The 22,428-nt window shown below is 38.7% G+C and overlaps 1 protein-coding gene across 2 annotated transcripts; it reads left to right on the forward strand.

Moving 5' to 3' along the window:
- Window positions 1-2,733: 2,733 nt before the first annotated feature.
- ctbp1l (C-terminal binding protein 1-like) lies at window positions 2,734-20,948 on the forward strand. 2 transcript variants are annotated; one of them, XM_028460075.1, is made up of 11 exons: window positions 2,734-2,997; window positions 4,422-4,466; window positions 6,211-6,350; window positions 11,359-11,513; window positions 15,454-15,598; window positions 15,713-15,919; window positions 16,081-16,295; window positions 17,382-17,512; window positions 19,309-19,436; window positions 19,537-19,654; window positions 19,842-20,948. In XM_028460075.1, the coding sequence occupies exons 3-11, from the start codon at window positions 6,290-6,292 to the stop codon at window positions 20,026-20,028; spliced, it is 1,347 nt and encodes a 448-aa protein (XP_028315876.1). In that variant the 5' UTR covers window positions 2,734-2,997; window positions 4,422-4,466; window positions 6,211-6,289; the 3' UTR covers window positions 20,029-20,948. The 2 variants fall into 2 exon arrangements, with proteins under 2 accessions (XP_028315876.1, XP_028315877.1); XM_028460076.1 differs by lacking the exons at window positions 2,734-2,997; window positions 4,422-4,466; window positions 6,211-6,350 and adding an exon at window positions 8,227-8,487.
- Window positions 20,949-22,428: the final 1,480 nt, after the last annotated feature.

A 22,428-nucleotide genomic window follows, 5' to 3' on the forward strand; every position in this document is an offset into this window, starting at 1 on the left:
CTCACCCTAAAACCCACATTTTGCCACGGTCATTAAATGCCTGTCTAAAGATAAGTTTCTTTCAAAGTAAAAGACAAGTCCAACATGAGACGTAAGTAAGTAATTTATTTATGAAGCGCTTTTTGCAGATAAAATCACAAAGTGCTGTACAGAGCTGTGGTTAAAATACAAGTGCAACATCATAATAGAATAATAAACCACGGGTGCATATACATCATAAGAGCAGCAACATAAATGGATAATAAAAATTTAAAATCCAGTTAAAAGCATTTCTAAAAAGCTAAGTATTTAACAGTTTCTTAAAAGTGTCCACACAGTTAAGCTCCCGGAGAGACTGGTGCAGGTTATTCCAGAGTCTGGGAGCTACAGCCTGGAACGCCAGTTCTCCTCGGGTTTTAAATTTTGTTTTTGGGATCTTTAGGAGACCCTGACCTGAAGACCGAAGGCTTCGCCCTGAGGTGTAGGGGCACAACAAGTCTGGGATATATTTAGGGGCCTGACCATGTAACGCTGGGAATGTAAGAACTAAGATTTTGTATTCTATTCGAAACTTAACTGAAAGCCAGTGCAGAGTACAAAGAAAGGGGGTAATGTGGGATGTTCTGGGAGCACCAGTTAAAAGTCTGGCCGCAGCATTCTGAACGATCTGGAGTCTGTTTAGGGTTGACTTATTAAAACAAGTAAAAACAGAAACATTAAGTATATATTTATTTTTGATCAGCTGTCCGTGACCCACCCAGTACAGGTCTGTGACCCACTTTTGGGTCACGACCCAGTAGTTGAGAATCGCTGCTTTAGAGCACCCGATTCAGCCTGCAGGTGAAAATAAAAATGACAGGAAAATGTGAATTATTATGTAGATTACGAAATAATTCATTTGTAGATAAATCAGCCCCTCCAATGACCCAAATTCAATGGAATTCCACTAAATAATGCTCATTATATCACATGATGGCAGTTATTTTTCATCTTAAATTGTTGAAAGAACTCCAATTTTTTTCAGAATCTTGCAATTTCCTTCAAATGATTCCACAAAATTGGATTAGATTAAAAAAATTGGCACAAACTCAAGGAAATTTAAAGAAAATTCTATAACTTGTTGCTTGATTATTGTAGGTTCCTTACATACTTTCTATATCAATTATACGTAGAAATGCAAATTAAGGTACATTATGTAGAAATTGCTAGTTTTAACTCATGAAATCTGCGGTCCAGTTGAGGTTAAACTGGTCCGTAATTGGCCACTGAACTAAAATGAGTTTGACACCCCAGATTTAAATTCAAGATCAGGGGTCACCAATCTTTCTGAAACTGTGAGCTACTTCATAGGTACTGAATAGTCAGAAGGGCTACCAGTTTAAAAAGCACTTCTTGAATACTAAAAGTTCACAGTTTCACTTAAATAAGGGTAAGATAATACTAGCAGTAACTTAAAAAAAAATAGGAAATGTTTAAGTTTCAACATGAAACACTTCATTTCTCCTAATTTATGCAATTGTTTCATTTTCATTACATTTCATAGAAAATATCATCTTTCTATTTGCTAGCTACTGATAAACAACTTTGAACTAATCGTATAACATGTAACGTTTTTAAAATGTAACATTTATGTCATATTATGGAAATCCACCTTGCGTTTTTTTTTTTTTTTTAAATATATTTTATATACAGTATACTGTATCATTTTATCTATAACATATATCCAGTCTGCAACACATTGGTCACAATTATAGTTTATATTATATATAAAATACCACAACCCATACACCATATCTGCAATATTTAAAAACATTTCTCATAATGTTTCAGTGAAAATAAACATTTAAAGATGGTAATTTAATGCTAAAACTTTATCACGTGCAGCAGCAGTACGTAAGTACTACTAAGAACTAACTACATATTTCATAAATTATGTATTTATCTTTGTGAGTTTGAATCATGCAAAGTAAATCAGATTTCAGATGAAGTTCATTGGTGACCAGAGCTCCTGGGGGCTCCTCTCGTGGTCCTTGCGGGCTACCTGGTGCCCGCTGGCACCGTGTTGGTGATTCTTTTCCATACTGTGATCTGTGAGAATAAAAAAGCAAATTATTATGCAGTGGCAGTTGCCGTATCAATATACTAACATTCTATCCGTACGCAGCGCCCCTATTTGGCCAGTTTAGGTCGCGTGACTGAGACTAAACCTTACCCTAAACCTAACCCTAAAAATTGTTGTGATATTGGGTTATAACCTAACCCTAAACTTATCCTAACCCTAACCCTAAGACTCGTACGTACATGTACTTCGGTCACCGTACCAATAGCACCGGGGGTTGCCCATACGGCAACCGTACAAATAGACACTTTCTATTATTAATCCTTGTGTTTTTTTCTTTAAAGTCAAACGAAACCATGATTATTTATACAGCGTTTCCCCCCCCCCTCCAACAAAAATATCCCCCTTTATAGTTATCGTTAGCCCAATATCGTATATCATCTAGTGAACTTCGTATATCGTCCCACCCTATGTTACATGTTAGTTTGTGATTGTTTACAGTATTGGGACAGGAGCAGGGCAATCATTTACGAACAAAATAAAGTGTAAAAACCAAAGAATTCTACGTGAAAAAAAAATAAATCCACAGGACAAAATTGAAGATTTGTGAACAATCTCAACAACTTGTGGATGTAATTTGTAGTTTTAGAGTACATACTTTTTTTTTTTTTTTTTTTACTTTGGTCGGGTTAAAGAACTAGAAGAAGCGGACCCAAAGCGTTCTGGTGGGTCATCGGGAGGACCTGTTGCCCCGGGCGGTCTCCGAGTGTCTGTGACTCGGTTGATCCGCCGTGGACAGTGAGGGCGCTCATTGCAGTCCACACACGCTTTTCCACGGACTGTCTGACCCCCATTAAGCAGCCACTTCCTCTTTTGTGTGATTTCATGGCGATCGGGAGAGAGGGAACACCTCCTCAGCACGCACACTCTCTCAGCACTCTTCAAAGAGTTTATTCGCGGTAAATAACTCTTGTTTTCTGCTCTGTTTGTACACTTGAGTTGTATGTGGAGCTGAGTGAACTCCTTTCCGTCGGTAATTTGTCATTTCTTGTTGGATTTGTGCGTGTTTTTCCAGTGGTTGTGGGTCACATATTTCACATTGTAGCGCCACTCGCTGATAACAAATCAGACGAAATGGGCTCCCCCTTCGCAGCATCTCCTCTGAGGCACGCTGCTAACGCGGCTGTCTAGCTAGCGTTAGCTACATTACAACTTGTTAAAGCAAATTTTATTTTGAATTTGTTCACGAATCGATCAGATAAAACGCTATATGCGTCCACACGATTAAGGTTGCACATGTTTTTATCTACATAATGCTTGTCCTTGTTCTTTTAAAGATCCGTGTTTGGGTTAGCTCGCCCTGCCGGCTAGCTAGTTAGCATATGCTAGCGTTAGCTCGGGTTGCTATTCAAAAGTCTACGCAACTAGGCTGAACTACAGCAACTTAATATATTATGGCCTCACACGTTTCTATTAGGTTTTTATGTTTAGAGTCAACTAGGTTTTTAATTTGTCCATTAATTAATAGTCACAACAATTTAGTGAATGTTACAAGCCATAAGCTAGTTAACGGTTTCAATGTCGGCGGTCCAGCCGTCACATTGTATTTAGTTAATAAAAGTTAAGTTACTTGGTTTTATTTTGTTGTTACTGCAGCACATTTTGGAGATGTGGTCGTTATGGGGTTCCTCTGTCTGTCCATAGCAGTAGTTAAATAGAATTAAGTTTCTGTAGCACTGTTGCTACAGGATTATCCCATTATAAACGGGGTTTAATATTTAAATGTGTTGATAACACTCGTTAGTCAAAATATGGGCCTGCAGCTCTAATCTTAGAATAAGTCAGGACTATGTTGGTTAAATTTAGCTGTGAAAATGTTTCCCTGAGCTTTCTTGTTTTTTGTTTTGTTTTTGTAAATTGTGTAATTCCTCGAATAGATTGACTAGAGTTGTGATTGATTGATTCAGTTCAATTCAACTTTATTTATATAGCGCAAATTACAACAAAGTCATCTCAAAGTGCATAGCAAAAAAAAAAAAAAAAAAAAAGTAACAAACATTTCCAGAATCACAAACTCAAGATTAAATCCACCCATGTTGCTATTAACTATCAGTTTGATTATTGTTGGGGTAGTTGTATTTTTTTTTGTTGCTGCCAGGAATGTGTCTTTAAATTTTATTCATTTTTTTATTTTTAATTCAACATTTAAACGAAGAGCAAGGATGTGTAGAAGTATTTGTGTGACTGCTCTTTTTTTTGTTATAAATTACAACATTTTGAATGCTTCATTTTATTGAATTGCGTATAATTGAATATATTAATGCTTTTGTCATCAAGAGCACAGTTATCTTGAACTGCAGTCTGTTTACTCTTTTGTTTACAGTGTAAACTGACTTATCAACACAAGTGACACAAACCACTTCTTCAGGTAAGCCTGTCTGTTTCCATTAGGGGTGTCCCTATACAACTTTTTCACTTCCGATACCGATATTGCAGCTTTGGGTATTGGCCGATATGATCAGATACGATATCAGCACGAATCATACATACTTTTATTACATATTTTGTAGTATGGAATGTTAGAAAAGGCTTGATCGAGTGACGTTACTCAAACAGAGAACAATAGTCAACAATTCAAGTTCACTTCAGTTATTTTTTTACTGTCAGTAAATGGTGGGGACAAAAGCAACAAAAACTTATAGGAGTGCTTATATCGGAGATTTTAGTTCCAGTCTGATAAAATCCGATATTCGATTGGACCGATATACAATATCAATATTGGGTCGGGACACTTCGAGTTTCCATCACTGAGTAAGTAGCACAATAGGTTTTCAGAGACCGCAGAAAACAGCTGGAAAAAATTAGTTTTACATCCTGAATCTGAAATGGAAATATAATTTTTTGATTGTATACTGTTATTTTAAGCAAAAATGTATTATAACAGGGAATGTAACCTGACATGCATATTTTGGGACAATATCACATGCATGGATTATGCAAGTTTTCACCATAAAAGTGTGGGCAAAGGGGCAAAAATCTCAGTTTTTGCACAAAATATGACGAAATATGACAACATTCACCTGAAAAAGAAACATCTGTATAACATACAATTGAACTGTAACAACTTTGGACAGATGTCAAATATCAGGCAAAATATATGTGATTTCAACGTGTGCATTTGGTGCCAATACAGCAATGAAGTATGAAATAATAACAATAGTTAAGCATATTTGGCACACTTTCAGGAAGTTTAAAAGCCTGTATTGACATCTGAGTAGGGAAAGTTAATGCAGAAATGTGTAAACTGACATTTGGAAAGAAAGAAAAAAAAAAAAAAAAAAAAAAAAAAAAGATCAGAAACATTTATTGCAACACATTTTAAAGTTGGAATAGTATTAGGGCTGAACGATTTTGGAAAATAATTTAATTGTGATTTTTTTTTTTTTTTTTTCCTTTCCCCTCAATATTGCGATAGTGATTTAATATGCTATTGTTTTTTCAAGGGACTCTTGTCATGTATTTTTCAATGAACACAAGCAATTAATCTTAATCTGTTTCATAATAAACAATTTCAGATTTTTTAAAACTTTAAATAAATATTAAATATACATTTTAAAGCACAGATTCCAATAATAAAGCAAACAAATCTTTGGCTTTGACATATCTAACTAACTTCATGTTTCATGAAACATGTGGACTGCACTTCTTCAACACTCTCTGAACTTAACAGGACAGTACAAAACAGGACAAGAAAAAAAAAAATCGCAGCCTTTGCAACTAGAAAATCGAGTTTTAAATAAATGTAATTTAATCTGTCTGCTGGAGACCCTGCTCTCCAACACACATGACCCCAGAAATAGACGGACAAAGTTACTTTTCCATTGTAAACTGAATTTTGTTCATTTTGAAATGGAAAATTTGAGCCTCTACAGGTTGTCATTAGGTGAAAATGAGTCCATCCGTTTATTGTTCCCGTCTGTTCTGATGAGGTCTGTAAGTCACTGACCCCTCTGAGCTTCTTCATGAACGCTTTACTCACTTACGCATATTTGTTTAGTTCAGAAACATAATTCACTTTAGCACTCTCTTCTTTTCAGATAGTTAGTCCCAAAATTTGAATGAAATGATTATTTTGTAGTGGTTTCTGACTGTATTTGTCATTTTATACGCAGGCGATCCCTAGCAGACAAACCTAAAGATCACTCGCTTGCTCGTGAAACTCTTCTGTCTGAGGTGAAGACTTGTTGGCCTATGGCTCTGATGGACAAGCACAAACAGGTCAAGCGTCAGAGACTTGACCGTATTTGTGAAGGTGAGTGATCATTCACTATTTAAATAAAAGGGCTTTTTTACATCTGTAACCCTCCCATGAATACAGTCATTGTTTCTAATACCTTGAAACATCATTGACGACTTTAGGTAAAATTGTGGAATGGTGATTTTGTACATTTTTGTGCTATTTACATGGAAAATGCAGCTTTGCTTTCTTTTTGTGTTTATTGGTCTAATGTTGACTAGATTTCAAAGTTGGCTTGTTCATCTACTGTTTGGTAGAGTTGGTGAGGTTTAGATGTTAAGAAGCAGGAACTTAATGTGTTCTTGAGAAAATAAAGCACATTTTTGTCTGTTAAACATTTTGCACGTTGCATGTCTTACAGAAAACATTAGAACAGTATAATTGATCAAATAATGGTTATATTGTCAGTTATTTAATCTAAGATTCTTTTAGTGGTCAGGGTGAGGCAGCTGAAAGGCTCCTTCACACGTACGTGTAATTTTCGGTTCAATCATAACGGTAGACGGAGCATCTCTGTTTTTATTCACCTGGATTTAGTCACAAAAATACCACTGATTAGCATCTGTAAGAACTTGTCTTTACTCTGAGAGATGATTTTAGTTTTTTTGAGTCGATGTGAATGACATTTTTGTTTTGAAATAAAGTGGAAGACTTTATTTTTCCTCAGTTGAAGGATGGAAAAAAAAAAAAAAAAAGAACCCGAACAACCACGCCCGGCAAAACCGTCCCACGGCCTGGAGCTTTAGGGCTAGTGATATCAAAGTGTGCTTGTTTTGGCTTGTAATATTATAGTGCTCCTGGGAGAAATTCTTACTATAATGTTGATTTAAAATGCTAAATTATAACCAGGCAACAATAGGCATTTGTTACATAAATTGTTACATTCTAGACCTAGATTATTTATGTTTGTATACAGTAGGGGTGTGTATTGCCTGGCATCTGGCGATACGATTCGTATCCCAATACGTAGGTCAGGATACGATATATCCCAATATTAAAGTATAAGGCGATTTAAAAAAAAAAAAAATAAAAATATATATATACCTTAAGAAACAACTAATCTGTAAATGTGTACACCTTCATGAGAACGTTACGTATGAAATATATTTTATTGGCATATTTTACACACAAAACATTGGCTTTAACATGCCATGTGCCAACAACTTAAAATAATAATAAAAAAAAACAACATACAATCTTCCTGTGGCTTTTAAACCAACTTTGACTTTAGTGTAACTTAACTGAGGTTTATGCTAGGGGTGAGTATTGGGAAGGATGTTGCAATAGAATACGTATCACGATACACAAAAATATTGTTTTAAAAAATTATTTTATTTAAAAAAACACACCCCTAGTATATGCCTAGAACAACAAATAAATGCAGAAAGTTAGTACTTTCTTTTTGGATTTTATTGAAAAAACACAAGCTGGTCATAAAGCACTTCTTTGTGCAGTTACAATGTCTCCTGCTGTGGAAAAGACTTTCCTAGTTAAATAAAGGTAAAAAAAAAATAAATTGCTATGGATGCATTTTGAATCAATCCATGAATCGCGCAATGTAATATCGCGATATATCGCCTAATCCATTTTTTTCAACACCCTAGTGTACAGATTAGAAGTCCCTTTGGTGGTTGGGATTGTTGTTGTGCATGAGGTCACATGTTTAAACTTAAAGTGTGTTTTCCATACTACTTGCAGCCCACGCTTTTTGTATATTACAATATGCAGTAATGTGTTATGGTGGGGGATTGATTTGACTATTGAAACGTTTTGATGGAGATAGTAATGTGCTAAGATGGAGGCTAGGGTTTATGTCTGGAGATGGGTGAGAGGGAGAGGACAAGGTGAAAGGTCGTGGCCACTGCTAAAGGGAAACGGGCCAGCTGTCTCTTTAAAAAACGACAACATCCCAAACCGCCCTCGGCCACCTCCTTCTCAGCTCTGACTATTCTAATGAGGTTAGTGCTGGTTGGCCAGCTCCCAATGCAGGCCACTGTGATTGGCCGTTGGCCGTGGGGGAGGGTCTGGGCGTGGATGACAGCTGGGATTCAGTCAGCCAAGAGCAGGCTGGCCTAGAGAGGGAGGAAAAAAAGAGCGATAGAGGGAGAGAGAGCAAGAGAAGAAGACGGGCTGACAGACTTCATAATGCAAGGTTAGCACCGTGCTCGTGTGTGTTGGATTAAAATATTTTATTTTGGCAGGTTTTTTTGAACTTGTGAATAGAGGGCGTGAGAGAGATCTCTGGTTTGGGTGTGGTGTTGTGTGTGTGTGTGTGCTGTTTCCCTTTTATGTTCTTTGAGACTGGTGTCGCAGCCGTTAAGAAGGAACTGAACAACCCTGTGTGTGTGTCTCTTGCTGCGTCTGGGTGGAGCACTGCTGCTTGCTGCATTATCATCGTTCACTGCCCCTCCCCCCCTCACCTCTTACTCTAACTACAGCCAGAGGGAAAGGGGAGACGGAGGGAGTGAGGGAAAAGAAAGAAAGAAAGGGAGGGAGAATGAATGAATTACTGAATGAATAGTATTGTGTGCACAGCCATGCTAGCTGTTTGTAGGCCTTGGGTTGTATGCCAACATCCTTTACTCGTATTACTCTGTGTGGATTCAGATATATATTTTTCACAGGGTGTCTTTTGTAATTTGCCCCCGCAGCTTTTTCTACATCACAACATGTCTTTATCCTTTCAGATTGCTACAATGGGCACTGCAGTATTGCTGAACTATTCCTCAATAAATATGTATTAAGCTGAAGGGAGGCTTTATATTCAAAGACGCGTGTTCTTCTAGGCCTGTAATGTTTTAAATTTATAGCGTAGGAAATGCCCAGACGCTGAAAGTGTTCTCAAATGTTTGTCTTTCCACCCTCCTCTTCCTCCACTGCATTCTCAACATTTTGTTCAGGTCAGCAGAAAAAAAAAAAAAATCACCAAAAAACATGTTGACTAGTCACACTGCGTCCAAGAGACACGCACACCTGTCACCCAGCAGGATCAGATAGTGGATACTGGTGAATGTGTTTAAACTGCACAGCACCAAAATGGAGAGAAATACAATTGGTGAATGCAGATTAAAAAAAACAAGAAAACATGTTTTTTTTTCTTCTTCTCAAGTTTAATCAACATATTTATGCACAGGGATTATTTATTCTATCAGAAGTAAAATAAAAAATTTAAATCCTGAATGTGTTATTGTTTGTTCGCAAGGTATTTGTTTTTAAAGATGAGTGAACGAACCAGAAAAAATGGGAAGGATTGACTCTAGACACGAGAATTGAGGTCATGACTCAGATCCCCTAATGAACCCCCTCTCACAGGCCATGCTGTTTTCTTCACCACCACCCCACCCCCTCCCCCCAACCATGAAGCACATCACCTCTCCCTTTGCCCCCCCTCCCCCTTTCACTGCATGTCTTTTGCTGATACAGTAGACCGGTCAAGTTCCCTAAATCTACCATTAGGAAAAGAGTCAGATTAATGAAGTCTGTGGTGCATGTAACGGTCTAACTGTAATCTAAGCTTCCTCTGGTCTCAGGCTGGTGCTAACATTTCTCTTGGTGTGTTGGATCGTGCACATTGGTTGGTTGTAGGAAGCAGCGTTATTATTGCTAAACACATGACCACATTTTTATGCACACATCATCCCAGAGCTTCTTTCAGGCTGCTGTTAGTTTTTGGAAAAATGTCATCATAGGCTTGAGTAATTGATGAAGTTGTGCTATTTAGCTCTGTTGGCCTTGGCTGTGTGTGTTAATAAGGTGGAAGTTGTGTGACGACTTCCATCCAACAATGGAAAATACACACAGCTGTTATTAACCTCTGACCTGAATTTTTTAAATCTCTCGTCACTTTAAATTCATGTTCTATGTGTGAATAATATGTTTTCTGCTCAAGGAAAGTTCAGTGTTTTTTAATTTATTTTTTTGTCTGGCTCCTCTGCCCCCATTACTCTTAAAGTATTTTTTTTTTATTAAAAACATCAACACATCACTGGAGACACGTGACGTGCTTCAACACTTCCACTATCATCCCTGCATGCCTCTACACTAACTTTTCCAGTGCTACCAACTTTCTCCGTTGGTCACACCAGGACACGAACTGGTCACACCCATCTTTGGCCATTGTCCCTGTTAAACTGAGAGCTTTCCAGTTATTTTCAACCCATTAAGAGGGATATCTATAAGAAGAAAAAAAACTACAAAGAGCTAAAATACGCCTCATCTAAATTCTATAGTGTCTGCAGAAAGTAAGAATTTAAACATTTATTGGTGTTTTCCTGAGATTTTGGCTAAATATAAAGAAAATAGATTTAAAAAAAACTTTTTTGGTGTCCACGTGGACCTTATGTGAAAAAGTTAATAAAATGACATGGAAAGGTATATTGATAATCAGAAATCAAATTAATATAATCCACCTATTAATGTTTTCCTTACAGTTTGACTTTTGATGTAAATAAAATGTATTATTGGCAGGTGACGGGGGACCTCGAGCTGACAAGGATATTTTTCTAGTGATACATAAACAAATGTCCATTTCTAAAACTAATAAAATTGTGAAAGTTAAAATTCTATCTATTTAAAGTCTTTTTTTTAATAATAAATAAGAGGTGATTCTTACAATTTCTGAAAAAAGGACTTTAAAAATAATACTTTTTCCCTTCGATTATATCTGTTTTGTCTATTTTGTTCATACAAATGATTCAGCAGACAGAAAAATCCAGTTTAGGGTCCACTGCCACAGGATCAGTACCAAGCCATGTACACGCTGAAACCCCGGTCCACTGAAGAGAGAAAAGAGATACTGGTATTATTGCAAGTGTTTCTCCAGCACTTAAAAAGCACTGAAATAATTTAATTTACTCCCCTCAACTGTACAATATTTTAATTTATGTTAAACAACACCACCAAAGCAAATTCCCTGTACGTACAAACATATATGGTAATAAAAACTTTCTGAATACCTTCTGGTATGTTTCCTTATCAATACTCCCTTCAGGTAGCTGATAAGTTGTCCTTTTTGCGTTCTCAGGTATCCGGCCACCCATCCTCAATGGGCCAATGCACCCACGGCCCCTGGTGGCTCTTCTAGATGGGCGTGACTGTACAGTAGAAATGCCCATCCTCAAAGACGTGGCTACAGTGGCTTTCTGCGATGCTCAGTCGACACAAGAGATTCATGAAAAGGTGAGACGGGAACATTTGCTACAGTGACAGCTAGCTAGTAGGGCTGCCAGCTTTGGTCAGTTATTCCACTAATTGGTCGATGCTGGCGTGGTCGACGCAAGATTTTCATTGGTCGACCAGCAATAGTATCAGTTTCAATAACGTAAAAAAAAAAAAAAAAATGCAATGCACTTATATAGGTAATGAGGATTAAATATCAATATAATGTATTTAATGCCTAAACATGATTCTATGTCCAGCAACAGCTGTGTGAGTGAGTGCTGCGCTGCCAAAAAAAAAAAAAAAAAAAAAGTGTTGTGCTTCAGCTGACTGCATGCTGTCCTCAGAGCAGAGGGAACAAATTAAGACAGGCTTGAAACAAGCATCCACTGTTAAATCAACACGTTTTTTGCACAAGATGGATTATCCTTATATTTGACAAGTGGATTATGTTAATAGATACACTGCTGTCTCTGTGCACCTGTATTTGACGTGCGTTTGTTTCTCCGTGCACTGATCTGATGTTGACATTAACAGTTTATTAATAAAAGCAGGTTAACCACTAAAACAAATGTAAATATGCCATTTGTAGGAGGAAAAAAATAGGTTTTAATTGTGGAGCTCTGATATAAATACCTAATGTCTGTCGGACCTGTAGGTTTCACTTTTGCTTTGTCAGGTTCTGGTCAAAGCTTGAATTAGGTTCTTGTCATAAATGGTCAGTGTTTAAAAGCAAATCGGCACCACAAAATGCCAAAACAAAATATTTCTCTCTTTTTCTTTCTCCTCGTCCTCCTCTGCACCTGATCATTCACTCTCCGTTGTTTTTTTTTGGTCGACTCATCACTACGTGTGCCATAGTCTTGGTCGACCAACCATCTCCTTGGTTGACTACAGCCCTACTAGCTAGTACCCTGTAGGTTTGACAGCATTCTGACTCCTCCGGATAGGAACTGAACGTTTGCCCTGAAACCAAAACCATGTCTTTCTCTTGTGAGCTACTGAGGATTACATTTAGGTGTCAAAGCTAAATTTGACAAAATCCTGTCTCTTATCTTGAATTATTTCCCTGACTTACTTAATGTAATTAAATATCTGATAATATTTGGAGGGATTTGATCCAAGCCTATTGTTTATGGTGCTAATAAGAGGTGTAACGATTCGTTTTTAGCAAAGATTTGATTCGTTCGATTTGTTGTTGCCGATTCGATTCAAGGACTACGTTGGTTAATTTAGAATGATTCGATCCACGCGATTCAGTGACTTAAAATTGATTCAGTAAATTTTTTGCCAAAATATTAATTTAACCAGTGTGACTGTGAAATAAATACGTAGATTCCTTTTGGTTCTTGTAAGGGAATAGTCTATATATTTATTAGGGACATACACAACATTTAATGGCAAATGTATTTAATATTTTATTTATGTATAAAGTCCAACCAACACTTCAGTTTAAATGAACAGGATGATTACTTTTCTGCTCTCATTTTCAATGTGCAATATGTTTTCAATAAAAATACATATTAGGTTTACCTGACTCTTCTGCTTGTTTTTTCAACATAAACATACACTATTAATATAAAGAACGAAGTGCAATCAACATTTTGTCAGGTTAAGTGAGCAGTGGTTCAACCTGCTACTTTTTGTTTTAACCTGATGTTGAGTCTGAGGCAGAGCTAATGCTAATGACACAGCGAGCGACTCCGTTAGAATATCTCCGTCTGTGTTAAAGCCAAAATGTTTCCACACACTGGACCCCAAAGGATTGATCAATTTCTTGCTCGCCGGCTTTTCCATTTTTGTCTGTCAGACAGTGTCACGTTTTTAATATTAAAAGCTTTTTTAAAATGCATCCATATAAAGTCTGTTGTGCTTAAAGCCAATGCGTTATTTCCTTGTATCGATATAATTGATTGTTTACCTTTTTGAAACAATTTTAGATCGATTGTCATCCGGAAGGCCAACTTGCCATGCACAGATCAATGTACAGTGAATATAAATAGTCTACACACCCCTGTTTGAATGCCAGGTTTTTGTGATGTAAAAAAATTACACCAAGATAAAAAAATTTCAGAACTTTTTTCACCTTTAATGTGACCTATAACCTGTACAATGCAATTGAAAAACAACCTGAAACCTTTCAGGGAGGTGAAGTAAAAATAAAAAAAACAGAGAATGAGGTTGCAAAAGTGTGCCCACCCTCCCCTCTTATAACTGGGGATGGGGCTGTGTTCGGATTTAACCTATCACATTCAAATTCATTTTAAATTAGAGTCAGCACAAACCTGTCACCATTTAAAGTGCCTCAGATAAAGTTAATCTGTTCTACTAGGCTTTTCCTGACATTTTTGTAGCCACATCTTCCAGCACAAGCCATGGTCCACAGAGAGCTTCCAAAGCATCAGAGGGATCTCATTGTTCAAAAATATCAGGCAGGTAAAGGGTACAAAGGAATTTCCAAGGAATTAAATAATACATGGAACACAGTGAAGACAGTCATCATCAAGTGGGGAAAATATGGCGCAACAGTGACTTTACCAAGAACATGACGTCCGTCCAAAATTGATGATACGACGAGAAGAAAACTGGTCAAGGATGCTGTTGAGAGGCCGACAGCAACATTGAAGGAGCTGCAGGAATTTATATCAAGTACTGGCTGTGTTGTTTATGTGACAGCAATCTACCGTCTTCTTCATATGTCTGGGCTATGGGGTAGGGTGGCCAGACGGAAGCTTTATCTTACGAAGAAAAACATCCAAGCCCTGCTTCATTTTGCAAAAACACATTTGAAGTCTCCCAAACGCATGTGGAAAAATGTGTTAAGGTCCCATGAAACCAAGGTTAAACTTTAAGGTATATTTGGCACAAAAGCAACACTGCTCATCACCATAAGAACACCATACCTACAGTGAAGCATGGTGGTGGCAGCATCATGCTTTGGGGCTTTTTTTCTTCAGCTGTAACTGGGTACTTAGTCAGGGTGGAGGGAATTATGAACAGTTCCAAATACCAGGCAGTGTTGGTATAAAACCTTCGGGCTTCTGTTAGAAAGCTGAAGAGGAACTTTATCTTTCAACACAACAATGACCCTAAGCACACAGCCAAATCAACAAAAGAATGTCTTCACCAGAATAAGATTGAGGTTATGGAATGGCCGAGCCAAAGTCCAGACCTGAATCTGATTGAATATCTGTGGGGTGATCTGAAGAGGGCTGAGCACCGGAGATGCCCTCGCAATCTGTCAGATTTGGAGCAGTTTAGTAAAGAAGAATGGGCAAATATTGCCTCATCAAGATGTGCCACATTGATAGACTCTTCCCCAAAAAGACTGAGTGCTGTGATAAAAGCCAAAGGTGCTGCAACAAAGTATTAGTTTAAGGGTGTGCATGTTTATTTTTGCCCTTTAAAGGTTTCAGTTTGATTTTCAATTTCATTGTACAAGTTATAGGTCACATTAAAAGTTGTGAAATTATTTATCTTGGTATCATTTTTTTACATCACAAAAACCTGGCATTTGAACAGAAGTTTGTGGACTTTTTGTATCCATAAATTCCTACAATCCAACTACAGCGATTAATCGATCAAATGGATGAATCATTAACACCCTTAGTGCTAATGATTGCAATTTTCACAGTAACTTACAGTCAAAGTCAGATATTTATATTTTGTGGCTTTGCCTTAGATTTTAGTTTTGTCTACCTGCTGTAGGTGTGGTTGCTGCCTAACATTGTTTGCTGCGCACTAATGTGAATGTGCACAACATGGAATGTATGAAACTCAATGTGTGGGCAATATTTAATGATACATTGTCAAAGGTTTCCCTTTATTAGTCTTTGTAATTTGGCTGTTTAATGCAGAGATTCTGCTCACATTCTAAATTTAGTTTACCAACTACTTGACCTATTTTTTGAAGAGGGGAGCAAATGTGTATTTGTATTCACCATGTGTACTTTGTCTTTAGGTGCTGAATGAAGCAGTAGCCGCTCTGCTCTACCACACAATCACTCTATCTAGAGATGACCTGGAGAAATTTAAAGGCCTACGAGTTATTGTCAGGATTGGTTCGGGCTTTGACAATGTTGACATCAAAGCAGCTGCTGAGCTTGGTATGTGGATGAAGTGTTTATCACCTTAAAAAACTCCCTTTTGGTCATCGCTTTTAGTATTGAGCATCACACAAGGGACTAACACGGCTTCTTATTCTGTCTCCCTTCATCTAGGGATCGCTGTCAGTAATGTTCCAGCAGCTTCAGTGGAGGAGACGGCCGACACTTCGCTATGTCTGATTCTCAATCTGTACAGACGTGTCACCTGGATGCACCAGGCGCTGAGGGAGGGAACACGTGCCTCCAGTGTGGAGCAGATCAGGGAGGTGGCGAGTGGCGCTGCTCGTATACGAGGCGAGACGCTGGGCATTATTGGTCTGGGTGAGTAGTGTGTGTTAACTGCATTGACTCGACTGACGATCATTTGTCTGACATACTTGTTGTATTATAGTGTTAATTGTGAGTTAGTGAGTCTAATCTGCATCAACCAGTGAACCATAGTCAAGGTTTGAAACCTAAACTCTGTCCGTTTGGCTCTCCAGGGCGTGTTGGACAAGCAGTGGCGTTGCGAGCCAAGGCTTTTGGCTTTGGGGTGATATTTTATGATCCCTATTTACCTGATGGCGTGGAACGCTCACTGGGCCTGCAGCGGATGGCCACACTGCAAGACCTGCTTATTCACTCTGACTGTGTTTCACTGCACTGCAGCCTCAACGAGCACAACCACCACCTCATTAATGACTTCACCATCAAACAAGTGTGTATACATCAACATTCATTTTTCTAGCACCTAGGTTCCCAAAGTGGGATACGCAAATTGTCATAGGGGTACGTGAATAAAAATTTAAAACAGCGTGACAACATTGGAAACTAGAATATAAAAGAGCAGTAGCCAGGAGCCTCCATGCATTGACACAAATTACACATTGACCTATGTATGGCTTCATTCTAGCAGTGACAGGAAAAGAATTTAATTAAAAAAGCGCTACATTGCTTTGCGCTAGCTAAACCTGCTTGATGCCCACTGCCACCACACACTTGTGTGAAAGTGCATTTTTAGAGATTTTTTTTTCCTCACTAAAAATGCCAGTATGTTAATTAATTAAATAAGTGATAATTCAGAAAACTTTTTATTGCTTACAGAATAATCTTTTATTGCTTAACAAGATTGGTAAAATTCAGGGACAAATTTCACTGTAGAGCAACATTGTATATGACATCACATTATGATGTTTTTAAGTGTGCAGGAGTAGGGGGTACATGGCTTCAGATTAAATGTCTGAAGGGGTGCAGGTCTGTGAAAAGCTTGGGAACCACTGCTCTAGTGCATTGACATAAGACGTTAGTTGAAGTGCCTCACAGTAAAAATAAAATATAATAAAAAAAATGAATAAACCTACCGTAACAAGTGCAACCACCCGAATGGAGCATTAAGAGAAATTGAGAGATCAGATTTAGTTGGCACATTTGGTGACAGGAAAATAGTTTCTGGTGGTTTTGCTGTAGTGAACTGTCTTAAATTGTTCAATTGTATCATTATTGCCAACAGTTGCATTCATTATTTTTTACATAAAATCAGTAGGACACCCTTTTAATTCTAATAAACAGGAGGATGAACCAGGGATTAAATCTTTTTATTCAAAGTAAATAATAGCCAACACTGCTTCACTCCTGTGATCATGTTATTTACCGTTTTTGTGCAATGTTGTAGTTCTGAATCATCCATGTTTAGTGATGGTTAATGTAAATATCTGTACTGACGGGATTTGTTCCAAGTTATCTCTGTGCATATTATTAATAATTGAACAATAATTAAGTTTATTGCTATGCTACTGTGGTATAGATGCGTCAGGGAGCTTTCCTGGTCAACACATCGAGAGGAGGTCTTGTCGATGAGAAAGCTCTGGCTCAGGCCCTGAAGGAGGGCCGGATACGAGGGGCCGCCCTAGACGTCCACGAGACAGAACCTTTCAGGTAAACCTCCGTTTTCCTCCCAGTCCAGCATCTATGGGAACCACAGCTTCATCACAAAGTGGTGCAACTGTTACTCCAAAAAGTCAGCTACAGAAAACTAACATGACATTGTTTTTTTAACAGCAGGGATAGTATTCCTATTTTCCCTCATATCTGTCACACCAATGCACTGTTGGAAGCTGTTGGAGGGTGTGGAAGCGTGCAATGATTATCTTGTAGTTTGAGTGACTCGTGTAAATATACAAAATTCTATGCTGACATTTTACCAAAGCAGCAAACTTGCCTCTAAGGCAAAAATATTTGGTAGTACAAAAAATATTTTTTAATAATAGATAGTAAAATAGGCAGTACATCACTCATTTTAGATTTTGGTTCAAAAACTAATTTTATATCACTGATGGAAAAGTTGACCATTCTGTTATCAGTACGTATATAACACATGTACATGTTAATGTTTGATCATTTTGATTTGGCAGCTCACCAAGACAATATTTGTTTTACTGTCTAAAAACACTCCTCAACTCTGTCCTCTGTCTGCAGCAACTAAGAATTGAATCCATTCATTAGTGTTTTCCTGATATTTTACTTAAATATAGAAAAAAGATTTGATAACAGATTCTAGTGTCCACATGGATCTTATGTGAGAAGATTACAAAATGAATAGAAAAGGTACATTGAGCATTAGAAATTAATATAATGTATTTATTAATGTTGTCCTTACTACTTTTTTTTTTTTACATTTAAACATTTGAATAATCTAATGCTTGCACTGTAGAGCCCTGTGAAACATAATTAGCAAATCCTTTACTTTCTAAAACCAATAAAAACTGATATATTTTCCCCCAATTAAAAAGTTAAAAACAAATCTAATCTAAATGATGAAATATGATTTCTACAAGCTATTAACAAAGCATTAATATCACAACATCACTGAACTGGACCAAACCTCATTTCTCAATATTTTTTCTCAAAATGCTTTTCATGCTCTTCTTAGAAGTGGTGAAAGCAGCAAGTATTTCAATGAGCTACAAAAATATAATTTTCTATATCGCCAAAATAGAAAACTCGATACATCTTGAATCTCGATATATTGCCCAGCTCTATACTGAACATATTGATCAAAGTCGATAAAAACAAAGGGTTTTAGTTGGAGAGCCCCCCACCATCATGCCTTCATGTGTCTTGGTTCATGCATCCATTAAAGGGGCCATATGTAGAACTTTTAAATATGTCTGAAATACCTAAAATCAAAATTTGAGTGTTAAGAAACATTTAGATTACAGAGTTATATATACATTCATAAATATTGTCAACCTGTTGTACCCTTTTCCACCGGCTGGATGAGAATAAGCCTATTTACAGCAAAGCCATCCCTGAACTAGGCCATCTCAAGCATGAACTCTTTTTTTCTCAGCCTCTGCTGGGAGCAGGTTACTTCCTGGTTCACTTGGAGGTGAAATACTTGAAGATGTCATTCTCTGAAATAACTATACACTTTTATTCGTCCCGTTGACGCCTTGAGAGTTTCAGAGTGAAGGATTCTTCTTTTTAATTTCTGGCAGACTTGACGCCTCAAAGGTGTATTGCCTCCTGTTGGTGGCAGAAATTCTGCATATGGCCTCTTTAACTCTGCCTTCCCACATTGAAACCTGCATCAGGAAACAGATCAGGCTCTTGAAATTGGCATCAATCAACGAACAGATATGAAAGAATTATTGATTAGTAAACCTTCCTCCCACGTGAATGGCTCCTTAGAATCCATACACTGACTGATTATTTGTGCCTTTCCTCCACAGCTTCTCAACAGGCCCACTGAAGGACGCCCCCAACCTGATCTGCACCCCGCACACATCCTGGTACAGTGAGCAGGCTTCTGTGGAGGCTCGGGAGGAAGCAGCCAGGGAAGTGCGCCGGGCCATCACTGGTAGGACTGGTCATCCAAACCAGATAGTTGACTTGGTGGATCATTAGAGAATAGACTTCAACATGACTGAAATGGTATTAAGTCTACCTTGTGGTCATAGGTCGAATTCCAGACAGTCTAAAGAACTGCGTTAACAAGGAGTATCTGATGGCAGCCTCCCCGTGGCCCAGTATGGAAGCAGCAACTGTTCACCCAGAGCTTAATGGCGCCACCTACAGGTGAGAGAATTCAAGAGTCAAGAATTACCATGGATGTAACATCTGGATTCCCTGTAGAGCTCAGTATGGATCCCATTTATCATCTGTATCTGGAGTTAACGTTTATGTGAGACCTGAGGTGGCCAAGTGTAAAAAAGGAATGTAAAGTTTGTGCTGTAATAGCATTGCTTTGTGTTTTGTGTGTTAGATTTCCTCCAGGTCTGATCAGTGTTGCAGCAGCAGGGGGTCTCCCAGGAGCCGGCACTGGTGTGGAAAGCCTTGTGACGGGACCCCTGGCACATGGCATCGCCCCAGTGTCCCACCCACCTCACGCCCCGTCTCCGGGGCAACCAACCAAGGCTGAACCTGACAGAGACATCCCTTCTGACCAATAGCCCCCCCCCACCACTGCCAGCACATTCCGTCATCTCTGGAAACCAACACCCCTCCCCCCCTCCTCCCAGAAACGGATACAACCCTAACCCTCCATCACATCGGCAGCACCAGTTTGACTTTACATGGATCTACAGTCTTTTCCCAGATCACTGAACCAGCCCAGGATTGACCCACCCATAGCTCTCCCAGAACACACAAACCCTTCCACCATGCCCCGCCCCAGTCCCCCACTGCGTTCAGCAATAACTCTTCTCAAGGACTCAGTGATTGGATTGGTTTATTTCCTTAGTTGGCTGTTGTTTAATGGAAAGTTGATCTGTTGTGGTTTTAGGTGTTTTAATATTTGTAGACGAATATCTAGCATTTCTGACATGAGGTTTTACCCCTGCTGCCTCATTAAATTCTGCATCTGACCCCCGGAGTGTGAGGCAGAACTGTCAAAGCCCCGTTTTGTACATTAATGGCTCATGTTACTACTCTTTTCTTTGTTTCCTCCTCCGCTCCCTCCACCCAACCTTCCAAATGATGGAGGGGAAAAATGTACTGAAGCAAATCAAACAAAGCCACAAACAGTACATGGTGTCCACCTCTTCACCTCAGCCCTTTGTCCCTGACACTGGCATCAGCTAAAGAAGTCAGTGTGGAGTTCTTTAGTGTAAACCTCGTGTTCAAAACGCTCTTCATCCTCTTTGTCATCCTCTCTCTCTTTCTCTCGCTGTGTGATTGACTTGTTTTCAGATTAGCATTTAGCTTCAGCCTGAGAGTTAATTGTAATGATGGAATGGCTTAGATTGTCATATCACAACACTAAGACTCTCTGGTATAAATTACCGTCTCCTGCCAGCAGCTGAGGGCTGCGTGCGTGCGCGTGCGCGTGCGCGTGTGTGTGTGTGTGTGTGTGTGTGTGTGTGTGTGTGTGTGTGTGTGTGTGTGTGTGTGTGTGTGTGTGTGTGTGTGTGTGTGTGTGTGTGTGTGTGTGTGTGTGTGTGTGTGTGTGTGTGTGTGTGTGTGTGTGTGTGTGTGTGTGTGTGTGTGTGTGTGTGTGTGTGGTCTTGTGCTCATTTTGCCCACACAAATTCAAATTTATAAGCCTCATTTTATTGTACCTCAGGAGCAAGCCTGAGCCCCTCAGCCAGCAGGGGCACCATCTAGTTGTTCAGAGCCCAGAGATCCACACGCAGCTGATTCCTGTGAAACAGTCTGAGGGAGAACAGTTAGCTTTATTAATGATGATCACACTCCTTACTACGCCCATAACACAGGAGGGGTGAGTGAAGACCGACTCCTGCCTTATCGTTTATTAGCATCTGTCCCCAGTCTGCAGTGCACACACATTCTCATCAACCAGTATGCAACTACTGCTTCCTGTTCAGGATGAGGGGACGGTAGATACATAAGTTGCCATCAGAACTGGAGGACAATGTGGGTTGACAGTGGTGTGCATAGCTGTGTGTGCCCATTAGTTTCCTCACGGTTTGTCGTTCCAAAGGAATAGTCCCTCAGAGTAACTGATAAAAGCTGTTGCCCTGGTGTCAGGGGGACACCGTTCTAGTACCTCAGTAACAGATATTGAATGTACCGTGCATACCCTTTTATTTTTTTTGTACAGATTTTCTAGATACATCTTTACTAAAAGGGTTGTGATATTGTAGCAGTAAGAAAGAGAGAGTTTGAGGAAAAAAAAAATTAAAAAAAATCATCCCATAGTAATGATTTGACAAACCCTTACTAGCTTCAATAAGGTCACTAAATACTCAGGCTTCAAAACCAATATGTGTCTCTTAGCCTTTACCTTTAATTTACTGGTGGAAATTCTCAGCACAAGTCATGTTATTCCCCTTCCGTAGTGTAGCTGGTGTGTGTCGGCCTCCTTCTTACTGACTCATGGGAAGTGAAAAAGCAGGTGGTCTGCTAGCTTTCTTTTACTTAGAACAGTAGTGGTAGTAGTGAATGCTGTTTGGGTTTTTTTTTTTCCCTATTTGAACCCCTTTCCACTGTCAAGCTGCTCAATCTATAGTGCATGTGAGGTAATTTTTTCAAGAGAAATACTATTGCCCCTGCTAGCGTCCCCCCATCCCCCCAGTCGAGTGTTTTCAACCCCAGTTGCGATTTTTGTCGAGGTCCGTTTCCAGTGATGTACAGTTTTCCCCTCAGAGTCTATGAGAGACACGGAGCATGTCTGTGTCCTGTGAACTTTGGCTCCTCTGTCATGTGATGAGTATATATTTTTAAAAACAACCCTCCCCCCAATAGTTCAGATTATGAGCTTATACTAGTAACCTTGAATTTTGCTGTTGATGATTCTATATATTTTTCAGTTCAGCAGTGCACTGTTAATAAAACATTCTGGTTTTCTGGTAGGATGTTGTTTGTATGGATTACGCCGTCTGTTCTACATG

This window comes from Gouania willdenowi, chromosome 10, assembly GCF_900634775.1.
Source record: "Gouania willdenowi chromosome 10, fGouWil2.1, whole genome shotgun sequence".
NCBI lineage: Eukaryota > Metazoa > Chordata > Actinopteri > Blenniiformes > Gobiesocidae > Gouania > Gouania willdenowi.